General features: G+C 57.9%; 2 protein-coding genes and 1 long non-coding RNA gene across 24 annotated transcripts in view; 1 reads left to right on the forward strand and 2 right to left on the reverse strand.

Annotated features, from left to right (window-relative positions):
* Nucleotides 1-5,989, reverse strand: part of MROH1 (maestro heat like repeat family member 1) — a 69,764-nt gene extending 63,775 nt beyond the window's left edge. For 7 of the 22 annotated variants that reach the window (XM_064587688.1, XM_064587704.1, XM_064587692.1 and 4 more), the window contains exon 1: nt 5,417-5,761. The gene's annotated coding sequence lies outside the window, so the exon portion shown is untranslated. Of the gene's footprint in view, nt 1-5,416; nt 5,766-5,791 lie in introns of those variants that run through there. The other 15 variants (XM_064587689.1, XM_064587683.1, XM_064587687.1 and 12 more) reach the window with 13 other exon arrangements.
* Nucleotides 5,990-6,141: 152 nt separating this feature from the next.
* LOC129046411 (uncharacterized) lies at nt 6,142-11,765 on the forward strand. The gene is made up of 3 exons (XR_010410467.1): nt 6,142-6,672; nt 9,127-11,357; nt 11,711-11,765. It is a non-coding gene; the product is annotated as an uncharacterized LOC129046411 (long non-coding RNA).
* On the reverse strand, nt 11,457-14,906 carry HGH1 (HGH1 homolog). The gene is made up of 6 exons (XM_045895696.3): nt 14,156-14,906; nt 13,983-14,083; nt 13,778-13,876; nt 13,490-13,581; nt 13,273-13,395; nt 11,457-13,191 (listed from the first exon to the last, which is right to left on the reverse strand). The coding sequence occupies exons 1-6, from the start codon at nt 14,779-14,781 to the stop codon at nt 13,015-13,017; spliced, it is 1,218 nt and encodes a 405-aa protein (XP_045751652.1). The 5' UTR covers nt 14,782-14,906; the 3' UTR covers nt 11,457-13,014.
* Between the last annotated feature and the right edge of the window lie 1,691 nt (nt 14,907-16,597).

The following is a 16,597-nucleotide window of genomic DNA, read 5'->3' on the forward strand; positions in this document are numbered from 1 at the left end:
GGAGGGAGAGGGACAAGCAAACTCTGCACTGAGCATGGAGCCAGGCATTGGGCTCCATCTTGGGACCCTGAGATCACAACCTGAGGGGAAACCAAGAGTCGGAGGCTTAACTAACTGTGCCACCCAGGCACCCCACATTGCTGAGAGATACTAAAGAAAATTTAAATAAATGGAGAGATACACTGTGCAAAGATATCAATTCTTCCCAAATGTATCTATAGATTAAATGGATTCCAGTCAAAATCCCAGTAGGCTTTTTGTAGAAACTGATGGACTAATTCTACAACTCCTATGGAAATGTAAGGACTTAGAACAGCCAAAACGATTCTGAAACAAAACAAAATTGGAGGATTTATACTACCTGACTTCAAGACTTACATGGCCAATTGATTTTCAACAAAGGTACAAAGTCTCTTCAGTGGAGAAGGGATAGTTTTTTCAACAAATAGTGCTGAACATCTCACATGCAATAAAACAAACTTCAGCCTATACTTCACACCACATACAAAAACTCAAAATGATTTACAGACCTAAATGTAAAAGTTAAAACTATGAAATTTCTGGGGGGGGGGGGAACCCAGAAGAAAATCTCTATGATACCAAAAGCAAAAGCTATGGGGTGGGGGCGGGGGGGAAGACTTGATAAACTGAAATTCACCAAAAAAATTCCTCTCTTTTAAAAAAAATTAAAATGATTTATTTATTTTAGAGAGAGAGAGGAAGAAAGAGAGCACAAGCCAGGTGAGGGGCAGAGGGAGAGAGAGAGGGGAAGCCCACCTGCGGCCTGATCCCAAGACCCTGAGCCGAAACCAAGAGTCAGAGGCTCAACCAACTGAGCCACCCTGGCCCCCCAGAAAACTTATGCTCTCTGAATACACTGCTAAGGCAATGAAATTAATGGCACCAAGGCACACCACTCAGTAACAAACACACTATAAAAAACATCAGCACCCCGCCCCCAATTGCTCTTATTTCCCTACTTCTGCTCGTCACATAAGGCAGTAGATGCCCTACTCCCCCACTGAGGTCCTATCCGTGATGACTGGCTCACTTGGCCATCCTGCCTCGGCCACTTCCATGCCTCCTCCGTGCTCAGAGTGCTGATCTTTGCCAACACGGATCCTAGCATGATGCCACACTGCTGCTTACCCCTCTTCCTGCTGCCCACAGAACCTAACACCTCCAACGTGGGCTGTTCCAACCTAGACCCGAACCCCTCACCGCTTCTCTCTCACCCCTTTACATTCTAGGTGTCCCGGCCACCTGAAAACCCCAGGCCACGGGCTGGACTCTCAGCACCTCTGCTTCTGCCTGTCCTCTGCAAGCACGCCCTGCCCTGGCCTCTCTACCATGGAGACTCCTGCTCCCTCCTCAACAGCCAATTCCTGTTACCTCACCCAGGACACTCCCAACCCTCCAGCAAGGGATCCAATATTCCCACAACCCTTTGTTCATATGATGAATATGGGATCAATACAAAATATTAACAGTTGTATGCTCCAGTCTGCCTGCCTTCTCCAGTGCACTGCGAGCAAGGGAGAAAGTTTTGATTTTTATCCTTAGTATGCACAGCATTTTTTAAAAAAAACTGTTCAGGAGCACCTGGGTGGCTCAGTCAGTTGAGTGTCCGACTTTGGTTTCAGCTCCCGTCATGGTCTCACGGGTCATGGGATCAAGCTCCAAGCTCAGCAGGGAGTCTGATGTAAGATTCTCACCCTCTGTCCCTCCCCCCAACTTGCTTGTTCGTGCTCTCTAAAATAATAAGTATTTTTTTAAAAAGGAAGGAATAAAGGAGGAAGGAATAAAATCAAAATCCTCCCATATGACTCAATTTTGTAAAGTTCAATTTTCCTGAATCTACAAATACATGAATCAGGATATTGGAGGGTATTTGATGAAATGGTCCAAAATTCATATGGAAGAATTAATGCCCAAGAATAGCCAATTAAAAAAAAGAAAAAGAATAGCCAGTTAAATTTTTTAAATTATATGAAGAGGAAGAATTGTCCTATATTATGTTAAAGTGTATTAAATCAATGGAACTGGGCGCCTGGGTGGCTCAGTTGGTTAAGCGACTGCCTTCGGCTCAGGTCATGATCCTGGAGTCCCAGGATCGAGTCCCGCATCGGGCTCCCTGCTCGGCAGGGAGTCTGCTTCTCCCTCTGACCCTCCTCCCTCTCATGCTCTCTCATTCTCTCTCTCGCAAATAAATAATTAAAAAAATCAATGGAACTATATAAAAAGTCCAGAAATGAACACCAAGAAGGAAGAAATGTTACACAAGAAAGACAGAGTTTTAAATCATACAGACAGATTAGTCAATAAATAATGTTGAAACAGCAAGTTAAACGCTCAGGGAAAACACCAGCCTCCCCACACCTCACCTCACCCCAACATGAACTCCAGATGCACATAAGAGTTAAATGGAAAGATGAAATGCAAAAGTCCGAGTAGAAAGCACACCTAAATCTTTTACAGTCTTGAAGTAGGAAAGGATGTTATAAGCCAGACGCAAAACCCCAGACATTAATGAACACTGTTCAGTTTGACTATTAAAAACTGTTAAGTTTCTGAGTCAAAAACATATGTAAAATTTGAAAACCGTATCCAGGGGCGCCTGGGTGGCTCAGTGGTTAAGAGGCTGCCTTCGGCCCAGGTCATGATCCCAGGGTCCTGGGATCGAGCCCCGCATCGGGCTCCCTGCTCAGCAGAGAGCCTGCTTCTCCCTTTCCCTCTGCCTGCCGCTCTGCCTACCTGTGCTGTCTCTCTGTCAGATAAATAAATTTAAAAAAAAAGTCTTTAAAAAAAATTAAAAAAAAAAAAAAGAAAACGGTATCCATACTTACACCAATGCACACAACCCTACGTGCTCACACACCTCATCCGACCAGCAGAGCATAAGGTCAGTGAAAGACAAAGTAGGAGGAGTCATTCATAAGAGACACACCAAGAGGTTCCCCTTGCGCCATAGGCACCCAGCGCGCTCCCAGAGCAGCAGATGTCCCCGGTGCCGCGGGCATCACGTGGGTGAGGACAGTCAGCAGAGCCTGCAGAGCATCCGCCGCAAGCCCAAACGGTCACACCCGTGATGGGATCACCCACGTTTTGAAACCCTCGCACGAGTGCACAGAGATGTTAGAAGAAACACGAATACCACAGGGGTCTGGTTAGATGCTAAAAAACAACCATTGGGAGAAAGTGGTGGGTAGGTGAGTGCGTAGAAACTACAGTGGAAAGAGCAGAGCTTGACCGTCCAATGGAAAAGCAAAGACTGCACAGCTGAGCAAGACCATTTTGGAAGGCCCCCGCCCAGGCCCGGTGATCTGTGTGCTGATGCTGGACACACAGAGATAGCCGCAGACCCTGCTCTCTATGGAGACAGACAAGCGTGAGGAGGTTGCTGATGGCAAACCAAGACGAATGCTCCGCAGGGGAGGAGGGTGCAGGGACAAGGAAGGGCCCGGGCCTGGAAGGCACCCTGCGTCTTGCAGGAAGCGTGTGCTGAGCACTGACTGCCCGGCCACAACCTTAGAGGCACCATCTCTCAACACACAGAGCCAAGCCGGTCTGGGAGAAACCCATCGCTAGTTAGCTCGTTAACAGCAGGGCAGGACTCACCCAGGACTGGCTCCCGGAGGCTCCAGTCCACGCCCCTGCTAGGATGCACACTAGCAGAGGTCATGAAGGCAGGGGTAAGCAGGTATCCCTCCCAGCATCCCACACATCATCGCTGAGTGAAGAAGCGGCTTCCTCCTCATTCACCTCAACTAAGCAGTCATCCCACCACACATGCTAAGTCGACCAGGCACCGTCTAAGCCCCCAGAGTCCCAGCCCTTGGCTTGAAGGACACCCACGTGTATTATGGCTGCCACATGACATGGCAGAGGATAACAGAGGTGCTGGGCCAACCGCACCAAGCCCAAAGTGGGTCAGAAGGAGGCATGGGAGGTGAGGAGGCCATGGACACTACTGGCCAGAGGCAGCCATGAGTCTGTCTGAGGGTCAGGCCACCATGTGGGGACATGGGAATGACCCACCCCTGCAGCAGGCCCCTGGACTTTCCCTTCTAGCACAGGAGCCAGAGAAGAATCAATTCCCAGAGTCACCAACAAGAACCTGGGCTGATGACCCAGGAAAGGCAGTCCAACAGCTCATCGCTCACAGTCCCTTGGGGACGCTGTTTCTCAACATAAGCCATGCCGAGCTGTGTCACTGGGTTCGCACGCAAACCCCCAAAGCCAGGTGGCCCTTCAGCTCAGCAAAGAAAGCACATTCCTCATAACTCCAGCAGCCAGTAAACCCTGAGCACTGGGCAGGAGCCCACAAGAGCCACAGCTTTCTCGGACCAACCTCAAGGAGATTAAATAATTCAGCTCATTGAAGAGGGAGATCTGGAGCTGCTGATCACATACTAGCCACAACCTGACCGCTCACCTGGGCCTCAGTGGACCCTGGGTCTGAAAACTAAGTGCAGACACCTGCTTCCAAGCACATGGGACTAGCGGTGAATGCGAGCAAGCGTAAGCCCCACAGGCTCCACCTCTGATCCACTGATGTCCCTCAGCAGGCAGCAAACAGCCCTGGGGAGTGAGATACAGCGAGATGCAGGTCTGAACAAGCCACAGCAGCCTGAATATCGGTTGCAAGGTAACCGAGGGAGCTCAACTCAGGTCATTCCACCCTGACACCACAGAGGAACCAGAGACACCTGCTCACGTGAACCACAACGGCCTGAGGCCTGGAAATAAAGATCCTGCAGCAGCATCCCTAGACCCCTTGGGTGCCAGGACTATAGGCATGATGTAGCCGCATCACAATCAAGCCACTGCGAAGTGTCCTACCACTGGCGATTCCCACAGGGGTCTCCCTCTGAACCACTCAAACCCAACAGCTCTAATACTCAACTCACCATCTTCTCCCCTGGCCTCTCCCTGGCCCCCAACTCATCTGCCTCTTTTCCTGTGTCATCATGCACTCAGCCATCTGGGTCAGGAATCAGCATCTCCCCTTCCTGTTCCTCCATCTCCCTTCCCACACCCTATGGTGGACTTACTGACCCTCTTCTTCTCCTCCACCCCTACCACCACCCCTGTCCGAAGTGGTCCCCGCCTCCAAGACTGTCCCCTCAGAGCCAGCCCCCACCCCAACCCCACCTGTTGCCCCCACCAGACAGCCACTCCAGCCGACACCCCCACGCAAGGCCAGTGGCCTGGCTCCCCGCACCAGGCCCGCTGCCCGCACCGCACCCCTCCGACTCACTTCACCGCGCCCACCCCGACGAGGTCTGCAAGTGTGCAGGTCGGCCCCGCCCGCTCCCACAGAGCCCTCTCTCCGGGCCCTAGCGCCGCACCAACACTAGGGCCTCGGGGCCCAGGGACTGGGGGCCGGCCCGGCCCAGCACCGCCGAGCTCTCACCTGATTGCCTCCGGCCCCGCCGGCTCCACGACCCGTCCTCTCGGACCCACAATCCTCGTGACTTTTGCACAACTCCTCCCTGCTCCGGACCGCCGCCTCCTTCAATGTCAGAGAGGCGTCGGGAAGGGTCCTCTCAGAGCTCGGGCTCGGCTTCCCCGAGGACAGCCCGCCGCGCCCGCCGCGCGCCCCAAGGCCCCGGCACCCGCCCCGCCCGCCCCGGCCTGGGGACGAAGGGGAGCGGCCAGCTCCCGGGCCTCTTCCGGGCTGTGACGCGGCTCGCCCGGCTCCTCGGCCGCGCCGGGAGCGCCTGAGCCCCGGCAAGGGGGCGGGCTCGGCTCCACGACGCGCGGGACCCTCCTCGCGCTCGCCCCTGACCTTGGGAAGCGCCTCCCGACTCGGCTTCCCACGCAGCCCCGGACGAAGGGGCGGCCCGCGGCCCGCCCGGCCCAGGCTCCCCCGAGGGGCGCCTCTCCGAGCGAGCGCCGCCGGTCCCCCGGTCCCCGGTTTACCTGAGCAGCTGCCGCCGCGACCCGGGCGCCGCCCCCCCACCCAGCCGCGGCCCGGAGTGGGCAGGGCCCCGCGCCGAGCCCGCCCCCGCCCCTCCGCCAACCGCGGCGCGGCGCGCGGCAGCCCGGCCCCGCCCCCACACGATCTCTGCGCTCATTGGCCGGAGACGCGTCCCTCTCCCTCCCCCTCTCCACCCCGCCCACCGAGCCCCAGCAGGCGGCAGTGCGCAAACTCCGCCTCGCACTCGGCCCCGCCCCCAGCCGTCCAGAGACCGCCGCTCCCGACAGTTGGGCGCGAGCGCGGCCTCCGGGCCGGCCGCAATAAATGCGGCCGGTCACTGCGCAGGCGCGGGGCGTGCACTTCCCGCTTCCTCCGCGCGGGACCTGGCTCCGTCCATCTCTGCGCCTGTCCGCATCGGACGCTCACACCTCGTAGGTCCAGGCACGCAGACACCGCTCCACACCCCGAGGAACGCATCCGGGACGCGGGCTCGGCGCGCCATTGTGCACAAAGCCAGCCCCCTCGCAAACACACACCTGTTCAGGTACACACGCCAGGTGGGCCCAACCTGGACACACCGGGCACTATCATACCTTATTATCTCTCACACAAGAACGCACCCAACAAACACCCAGAGACCCTGGGGCCGTCGACTCCTCCGAGAACAGACACGTTCAGTTGGCCAGCAGTGGGGACCAAGATGAGCAGGTGTCTGCATTCGGGAGCCTGGGCTCTGGAGAGAGGGGCAGGTAATAAGCAAACAGTAAGACACGCGAAGCGCTGTGAAGTGGCGCCGCTGGGGGACGGAAGGAGGCAGGATCGGACTCAGAGGGAAGAAGCTGGGGGAGGAGCCGCGTTCTGGCACTTGCACCCGCACGGCCTCGGCCTCGGAGGCTGGAATCATCTGGGCATGTTTACAGGCCAAAAAGAAAAAAGAGTGGCGTAGCAGCTCAGGAGGTGAGAAGGGCGGTCTGAGAAGGAAGTGGTCAGCAGCACTACCTCCGGGCCTAGCAAGTGTCTTCATCTCGCCGCAGGTTGGGTCTGCAGAGAGCTGTGGGCGATGGTGTGAGGGTGCAACGTGCGGCCCCGGGGGGGGGCAGCTGAGCAGTGCAGGGAGGGACATCTTTTCCCAAGAGAGGAGGGGTTCAGCCCTTTTCTGTTGCAGGGGTGGAGCCCAAAAGACGGACAGAAGGCTGACCATGGGGCGCTCTGCAGATGGGGCCTGGCCCCTCGGGAAGAGCCCCAACCACCCCCCAAACCCTCTCGCACAGCATGTAGAAGTTGCTAGGGCAGGAGGCAGGCCTTTTCGAAGCTCCCATCTGGAGGATTCACTTTCCTGCCCAAGCCCTCCCTCCGGACATGGCCAGTGCCCAGCATGGCCCACTGGCTCTGCTCCCTCCCCAGCCTCAGCCAGACTTTACTCCCCAAGGACACAAACTGCCCCAGCAAACATCACAGCTGTCATTTTGCTTTATTACGTTACTGATGCCAATCTCCTGTCTGCAACTGTAAGCTCTAGGAGAGAAAGGCCCATGTCTGTGATTTGCTCCCAAGTGCTCAGCACCAAGCCCAGCACGTGATATCATGGGTGCTCAATGCATCTCATGGAATGGTTGGATGACCAAGAATGCAGTGAAGGAGGAGGGCACAAAAGACTTTGCAAAGGGAGGGTGGACAGAGCTGTTGACCGTTCGGGGTCCTGCCTGTCTCTGCACGATTCTCACTGGCTTCCAGTTGTGTTCTGGCACTGGTGGGAGCTGGGAAGGTGACAGCTGACATGGTTCCCAGGCTCCACAGCAGCAGCTGGGAGGCACAGACACCCCTGGCCAGAGCCACACAATTGTCCCCTTTGCTGCTCCAGCCCCCTGACACCTGAATAACAACCCCCAACACCTGAGATCTGGAGGTTTCTCTTCTCTAACCTGCACGTCAGCAATGAACAAAGTCTGTGCATATTTTCTATATCCCAGGCAATTTGACAAACAAGGGCAGTGGGTGAGCAAGGGAATATTAAACACAAGGATGTGAACGCCTACTATGGGATGGGTGTGTCAGGCATGGTTGGTGGACAGGAGGCAGGGACTAAGGGAGGTGGCCATCAGCAGCTCCTGTGACTCCTTAGAACAGTGCCTGCCACACAGCAGATGCTCATTAACGTTAGCTGCTACCCCGTGGCAACAATGCTCCCAGAAGGCTCTGGAGGCCAGAAGTGAGGGGCCATGCTGGCTTCCCTCGCCTAGAGCCCAGACCGGGGACCCTTGCTTGCCTTGGGGATGTGTCAAGTCTGAGGAGAGCTTTGGGTGCCAGGCCTCCTGCAGCGTCCCTTGGCCTGAACAGAAGCTTCTAGGCCACAGCAGAGGAGTCAGGTAGCTCCCGGCCCATGCCCTTCTTCTGGCTCAGCCTCTATTGCAGCATACCTGGCTGCCACCTTGCTACCCTCGAAAAGGAGGAGGGGCTCAGCTGAAACAGTTCTAGCACATGTTGAGTTGCCTTTCCCCTTCTTTATATCCTTGGAAACCCTGCTTACCTTCCCTCGCTCACCCTCCCCACAAGCTTCTTTAAAGGTCTTTTGTGGCCAGTCACATAAGGCCTCACCCTGCCTTGGGGATTCTCACCCCACTAAGACTGGGCCCCATGAAGGACGGGGCTAGTTCCAGCAAGATGTTCTCAGAGAAGATAGGCCCTGGGGGACAGAACTCCCCTCTTTGAAGGCAAAATGCAGGGGCAGCTCTAGAACCCCCTATTCTGGAATCTGCCCCTGCTTTCCCAGAGCCTGCCTTGACCCACACCAGTCCATGGCTGTGTTAGCTTCCCACCCCAAGCTCTCAGCCCTGGTCACTCCCTTGCCTCTGCCCCGGTCCCAGAAAGACTTCAGAAATTTGGGTGCAGCCTCAAGGGGCACAGGTCCCACCAGCCTCCTCCAGCCCTGTTTTCCTAACCCCACTGAGGCACCTCCCTGCTGTTCTGGCTCCTTCCTGGTCTAGTATCCTCCCAAGGACCTGGAAGTTGGCCACCCCTAGCTCCAGAACCCCTTGCGCATATCAGGGTCAGGAAGGAAGGGGAAGGTCAGTATAGACCCCCAAGGATGCTGCTTCCCAGCCTCACTCAAGTTCAGCAATGTGCACAAAGGACATGGGGTCTGTCCACGTCCCCCCATTCAGGGGCTGTGGTCTGCACACAAGGGCCACCCTCCACCCCTACAGGTGGCTATCAAGATCGTCTCCACTGCCGAGGCCCCTGTGTTCTCCCAAAAGTTCCTGCCTCGTGAGATACCGTCACTCAATGCTACCTACAAGCACCTGAATGTGGTAGGCAGAGACCCCGAAACAGCCCATGCCCATCCTGCCCATGCCCTGCTGCACAGGACCACCCCCTTTCCCACCAGGGACCCTTATGCTTGGGGCCCAGCCCCATCCCGAGACCCTGAGCCAATGCACTGGACAGCCCCTCCCTGGGTGATAGCAGGGGGGTCCGGCAGGTGCAGCTCTATGAGACCTACCAGAATAGCCGGCGCTCCTACTTGGTGCTAGAGCTGGCAGCCCGCGGTGACCTCCTGGAACACATCAACGTGGTGTTGGACCGCCGCTGCCGCCCGGGGCTGGGAGAGGAGGCGGCCCGCAGGCTGTTCTGGCAGCTGGTCAGTGCCGTGGCCCACTGCCACAGCTCGGGCATCGTGCGCTGGTGAGGGGGCTGCCCCACCTGCCGCAAGAGGCCCACCTGAGCCCGGGACCAGCACCACTTCCCTTTCCCATGCAGGGATCTAAAGTGTGAGAACATCCTGCTGGACGACCAAGGCCTCCTAAAGCTGACCGCTGAGCCTGTGGCCCAGCCCCACCCCCTTCCCTGGACTCCCTGACTCATGACCTCAGCCTTCAACTTCTTCATGAGGCCCACCCATTTTCAACTGCTGTCCCAGCCAGGACCCCAGCCTCCACCCTCGCCTGCTTCAGACTTTCTTCTATTGCGTTGAAGACCCATTTATTCATTTGAGAGAGAGAGGAGGGGCAGAGGGAGAGGGAGAATCCTGAAGCAGGCTCCCTGCTGAGCGCGGAGCCAGACGCAGAGGTGGGGCTCCATCCCAGGGCCCTGAGATCCTGACCTGAGCCAAAACCAAGAGTGGGCCACTCAGCTGAGCCACCAGGCGCCCTGCCTGCTTCAGAATTTTGACCCCCACCTGGCTTGACCTTTAACCCTCCCAGGAGGCCCGCCCCACGCTTGCCTACACTTGTGTTTGCAGACATCTACACACTCCACATCTGCCCCACAGCCATCCGTCCTGAGCCCACTGTCCCTTCCCCTCCTGCTCCTCCCATGGTCTACTGCTTGCCCGTGCCCCCCTGTGCGCCCCTGGCAGACTTTGGCCTCGCCAACCGGTCGGGCCTCAAGAACTCGCTGCTGAGCACCTTCTGCGGCTCTGTGGCCTACACAGCTCCCGAGATCCTCATGAGCAAGGAGTACAATAGGGAGCAGGCCGACCTGTGGAGCCTGAGTGGTACCCACAGGCTTCCCAGCATAGGACCCATGGGGGGGCAAGAGAGGAGGTATGCCCTGAGGAACCTGTGTCCCCGGGGCATCGTCCTTCATGCCGTGGTGACTGGGGAGCTGCCCTTGAAGGGGCACCAGGCCCACCACATGCTGCACCTGATGCGCCACGGCCCACCTTCAGGCCAGGCATGTACCCAGGTGAGGGAGAACAGCCTGTGTCCCTCCCAAATCCCAGCATGAGCGACCTGGGTCCAGGGGCGCCTGGGGGGCTCAGTTGGTTGAGCGTCTGCCTTCGGCTCAGGTCATGACCCCGGGGTCCTGGGATGGAGCCTTGAGTCAGGCTCCTGGCTCAGCGGGGAGCCTGCGTCTCTCTCTCCCTCTGCCTGTGCTCTCTCTCTCTCTCAAATAAATAAGATCTTACAAAGAGAGAGACCTGAGTCCAGAGAAGGGTCATCCTGCGGTGAGGGGAGTGGCAGTGGCATGGGAGGCTGACCTGGCACCCCACTCCCAATAAAGGCTGGTAAACGGACTGTAGCAAAGAGAAGAGAGGGCAGCGGGGCCGGGGAGGTCCAGACTCAGACTCCTTGTCTGGAAAGGCAGTGGTCCCGGTGAGCTCGGAGCTCCGCACTGGCACAGGGCAAGCCACCTTCCCTCTCTGTGCCTCAATCTCGTGACTGGTGAAGCATGGACTCCCTCCAGGCGTTTGGGCGACTGAATGGGATTCCTCCCCCAACCTGCCAGCATCGTTGACAGGGATGGGCACGCGCAAGAGGGTAGGCAGTGGGAAGCCACAGCTGTGAGCCCTTGCCCACAGAGTGCCAGGACCTGATCCGGGGCCTGCTACGGCTACGCCCGCATACACGCCTGGACCTGCAGCAGGTGGCCGCCCACTGCTGGATGCTGCCCGCCGCGCAGGCCCTCTTCTGCACCATGCTCCGCTCGGCGCCAGGTAGGGTGGGGTCCCAGGGGGGTGGGCAGGTGGTTGGCCCCTCAGTGCCCCTCCTGATCCCCACGGCTGTCGGCTGCAGAGAAGCCAGCTAAGTCCCAGCTGCCCACAACCCTTGACCACACGGAGCGCAGCAGAGACTCAGAGCCTCCGAGGCAGCTCCTGCAGCTGCGGCGCCCCCACCAGGGGGGCACTCACCGCGAGAGTGCTTCTGGCCCAGTGCCTGAGCCCCCAGAGGCAGTCCCAAGAAGAGATGCAGGATCTGCCCAGCTGGGGCTCCAGAACCTGGCGGCAGCCAGCCTGGGGGTGGGCGCCTCCAGGTAGCCACTGTCACTGAGCTCCACGTTTGCCACCAGGACCACGCCTGGGCACTACCTGGTCAACTGAGCAGGAGTAGGCCCAGGTGAGGCCAGATAAAGCATTTATTTTATGGAGGGGATGCTGCCGTCTCAGCACAGGCCAGGGCAGCCAGCCACGGGGAACCCACTAGCACTCCCCATCCAGGGAGAACACGAGTCCACGCGCCTCCATGCCAGAGCTTTACTCGGGAGGAGGCAAACACAGAGGGTACCACAGAGACAGGAGATACCTCGTTTCCATGAGGCACCCAGCCTTGGTGGAACTGGAGTGGACCTCCGGCTTTGGAGGCAGTGACAGGACTGAGGACGTGTGGAGTGAGGGTGCTGGGAAGTCAGGGCGTCAGGCTGCACTCCAGTGCCAGAGTGCAAGGGAGTCCTATGCCAAAGATGGCACCAGGAAGGGAGCACAGTGCGGGGAGGGCCACGCGGACAGCCTACCAGGCTTGGCTTGGCAGCTGCAGAACAGAGGACCCACACAAGGGGCTGGGGGAGAACAAGTTTCTTGGGCCCAAAGGGGGTTCCACGGGGGCAGAGGGTGGTAAGGGAAAAGGTCTGGCAAAGAGCAAGGCTGCAGGCCCATCAGGAAGACTCTCCATGTGTGAGGCAAGGGGCTCTGAAACTCAAGGAAACTGACCAAGGATAGAGCCTAGTTAGTGGGGACAGCGAGCGCATCACATCAGTCCTGGGCTGGAGAAACTAGCAAGGGACTGAGCAGGACGGGGGAGGGGATGAAGAGAGACAGTACCCAGCAAGCGCTCCAAGGACAAACCAGGGGGGCACAGCTCTAGGAGATCCCAGGACAGGCTGAGGCTGGTGAAAGTCACGAGAGGTCAGTCCTTTGAGCCTGGATCTCTGGCAGGGCAGGCCGAGGACCCCAGGATTGAAGACTCAGGTTGGACTGGCAGCAAAGGGCACTGCTTGCACCTGGATGCCCACCGATGCCCAGACCTCTGTAGTGCCCTTGGGGGCTGCTCAGGCTTGTACGGCTTATCTGTCCAGCCCCATCGGCCACCTTCCTGGAGGTACGTACCTGAGAGTCACAGGGCGTGACTAGCTCTGGCTGGTCAGTGCTGGTCTGAGCAAGCTGAGTTGCTCGAGGGCACGAGGAGGTACCCCGACCCTCGCAGGTTTATTGGGCATTCGCCCTAGACACCTCACCCTGAGCGTAAGCGTAGCTCTGCTTTTCAGCATGGAACAACCTCTGAGCAAGGAGACCCAGAGGCCTGCGGGTGGCTGCAGGAAGGCCTGGACTGAAGGGCTGGCAAAGGTGGGCCTGGAGCCGGTGGTGGGTTGCAAGGGCCTCAGGTGGGTGTAGCCCCCTCTGCTTGTGGTTCTGGGGCCAGCTCCTGTGGCTGCACCTGGGTGTACTGCTCCAGCTGCTGGTGGTCCAGCTGCTGCAGCTGTCTCTCCACATCCTCGGGCACCTGTACCTCCAGCAGGTTCTCCATGCCCGGCTCTGGCTCATCCCCAATGAGCACCTGCCAGCCCGGGAGGCAGGTGAGCATCTGGCTGGCACACCACGGACATCCACCCCCCTTCCCCACAAGCCTCGCACCCACCTGAATGAGTTTCTCACAAGTCACCTGCACGTCGGGCTCTGGCTCCCAGCTGTGTAGCTCACGCAGGATCAGGTAGGCTCCCTGGTTTCTCACCTGCTGCCGACCAGACGCTGTGGCTGTTAGCTGGAAGACGGCAAAGGTCGCACAGGTATCAGTGCACTCACGTATGCATGGGCATGTTGCGAGGTGGCGTTAGCATAGCAGGACCCCTGCTCACCAGCATGATGGCCTCGAGGAGCATCTTGCGGATGTCAGCATCAGGCTCTCGCTGCTTGTCTGGCGGCAGATACTGCAGGTCGGCAGGCAGCCCTAGAGGTGTAGGTGGGGTTACTGCGTGCCAGCACGGGGTAGCTAGGCCAGACCCTGCCTTGGTAAGCCCCGTCTGTGCTCAGCATCTCCCTGCTGGAAGGTTTCAGAGGGAGTCCTGATGGGCGCATCTGCCCGCCCCCCCAGTGGCCTTCCCCTCCTCCCCCGCCAACCCTGAGGCTCCACCCAAGCCACTCACGCTCCATCTCCTCCTCAGAGAAGTCCTCAGGCCCAGCCAGGGGCAGCAGCAAGAAAGGGAGAATGTCCACCTGGGGCCCAAGCAACAACTCGTGGTGTCCTGAGGGGAAAACAGAAATGGGAGCCAGCCTAGAGGGGGGCCCCCGAAGTGGTCTCTTTGCCCCAGCCCGCCCAACCGCAACACCCTCACCCCCATCACCACTCACGATGCTCGAAGCAGCAGTTTCGGAGAGTCCCCACCACCCCGCCCCTGCGCACCGAGGAGTCTGAGAACTGGGTAAGGGGCAGCAGCCGCTGGACCACGCACCTGGAGGGAGGGACCACTCAGTGCCATCCCTGTTCACTTGCAACCCCTCCCCGCGGGCGCCCCGGGCGTCACCTCTCGCGGTCCAGCAGGAAGGCCCGCGCCGCGGGACGCTGGCTGAGGTTGGAGAGCACTGGCCCCAGGTAGTGCAGGGGCGCCCGGGCGTTGTAGTCGGGCGTGCACAGCGCGCGCACCAGCCGCTCCAGGCCCCACTCCCCCGGCTCCTCGGCCTCCAGCGCTGCCATCAGCGCGGCACACGGCGCCGGCTCGCGGCTGAGATTGGCCAGCGCGGCGGCCGCCTCCTCGGCCCAGGGCCACGCTGGGTCCAACGCGCGGCCCAGCAGGCGGGCAGGCAGCGCGGGCTCGGCCTCCAGCAGCCGCTCGTGCAGGCCGGGCTCGGCAGCCAGGTTGACGAGCGCACGAGCGGCGTCGCGGGCCGGGGCCGGGGCCGCGGCCGCAGCCAGCTCGACCAGCGCCCGCAGCAGCGCCGCCTGGCCGGCCAGCAGCGCCCGACCGGGCCCAGAGCCGGTCAGCGCCAGCACGTGCCGCACCGCCTCCGCCTGCAGGTCCGCCCGCGCCCCGGGCGCCAGGAAGGGCAGCAGCTTCGCCACCTCCGCCTCCACGCCGGCCTCCGGCATCGGCAACCCTGCGGGAGCTAGCCCATCAGCCGGCGCGCCCGTGCCAGTCCGGGCCTCCCCCATGCCTGCAGGTGCCTCCCGATCACCCACGCCGCCACCGGGGTCGAGAACCCGCCCATCAAGGGAGCGGAAGCCGCAGCCACCAATCAGAGGCTGCCGACTCTGCGCGCGGGGCGGGGTCGGCGTGCGGAGGCGGGGCCACGCCGAGGCCCGGGGCATTGTGGTCTGGGTGCCCCGCTCCCCGCCCCCGGCCGCGTTGAGGGGGGGGGCGGCGGGGGCTGGAGGGAGGAGGTGCGCGGACCGAAGCCAGGAACCCCGGCTGTGACACCGGTCCCCGGGCCCGGCCAGCCACTGGTGGCTGCCTGACGGCACCGGCCCCATTCCGTCGTGGGTGGGGCAGAGATCTGTCGCTGGAAGAGTCACATGATCAGTTACTTTAATTGACTTTCTAATATTAGACCAGCCTGTGTTTCCGGCATAATCTCCGTTTGGTCCTGATAATACTTAACGTTTTTATATGTTGTATTGAGTTTGCTAAAATTTTGTTTAGAATTTTTACATCCTGGTCTGTAGTTTTCATATAAAGCCCTGGTTTTCTTATCAGAGTAGTACTGGCCCCTGAAGGATTGGGGGAATGTTCCCTCTTCTTCAGTTCTCTGGAAGAGTTTGTGAAACTAGTATTTCTTCTGTAAGTGGTTGGTAGCAATACCCAGTGAAGCCATCTGCGCCTGAAACTTCCTTCTAGAAAGATTTTGCGACCACCAGCCCTTTAATAGACACATAGCTATTCAGGTTGCCACTTTCCTCTTGAGTGACTTCTGGTAGTTTGTGTTTCTCAAGGAATTGGTTCAGATGAAATTGGTTTAGATGGAAATCTAAAGTGTCAGATTCATTGGCATCAAGTTGTTCATAATCTTCCCTTATCCTTTTAAGGGAAGTGGTAGTGTCACTTCTCATCCCTGATGCTGTCCATTTTTGACTTGTCCGTCTTGCCAGAGATTTGTCCATGTTATTGACCTTACTAAAGAATCATGTGGGATTCATATATTTTTTCTATTTTCTTTTTAGATTTAGTGAATGTCCACATTGACCTTACTATTTCCTTTCTTCTGCTTATTCCGGGTTTAATGTGCTGTTCTTTTTCTAGTTTCTTTAAGGTAAAGGCTGATTGATTTGGGACATTTTCTAATACAAGATTTTGCCCTCATCTATTCCTTGCCTCACGGTTTATGTTATGTACTTCTGCATAGGTTAATAACCCCTTAGTAGATTGATATTATTTTTATTTCACTCTAAGGGCTAGAACAAAGCCTGTAGGGACAGTGATGCCCGGGAGAGCCACTGAGGGGGAATAGCATGCCCCTGAAGGCAGCGGGTAATCAGGTCCTAGAGCCGGGATTTGCCCCCAGGTGAGACCTACAGGCACCTCATAGCCTCAGTCCCAACCTAACCTTGTGTGGAAAGCCACTTGCCTGAAATTGAGGAAGAGGGTAGACAAGTCCAAGGAAATGCCCACCTCTCCAAGGAAACCACATGCTCTGACACACAGATCCTGCCCATAAGAGTTGAAAATTTCTCAAGAAATGGAGTCGGAATATTATGGATAATGTAGGTAATTGATGCCCTCTGGTGCATCTGGTGGGTACGTCTGACTGAGACAAAAGTGTGCACCTTCAGAGCCCACTGGTGTCCAGAGGCGAACCAGCAAGCCCTTGCTTTGACTGATTCAAGGAAGCGTTTACAGTAATCACCAGGTATGGAGTCTTAAATATTCCCAAGATAAATTAAAAGATACAAAGTTACTGGAAGTAGTTTCAAAGTTCAAGTTACAAGAATTGTACAAAGAACTTCCACTACCTTTGACTCTGACACCTCAGTC

Source organism: Mirounga angustirostris, unplaced genomic scaffold, assembly GCF_029215605.1.
Source record: "Mirounga angustirostris isolate CCGP_5_RB_7025 unplaced genomic scaffold, mMirAng1.0.hap1 SCAF_4, whole genome shotgun sequence".
Lineage (NCBI taxonomy): Eukaryota > Metazoa > Chordata > Mammalia > Carnivora > Phocidae > Mirounga > Mirounga angustirostris.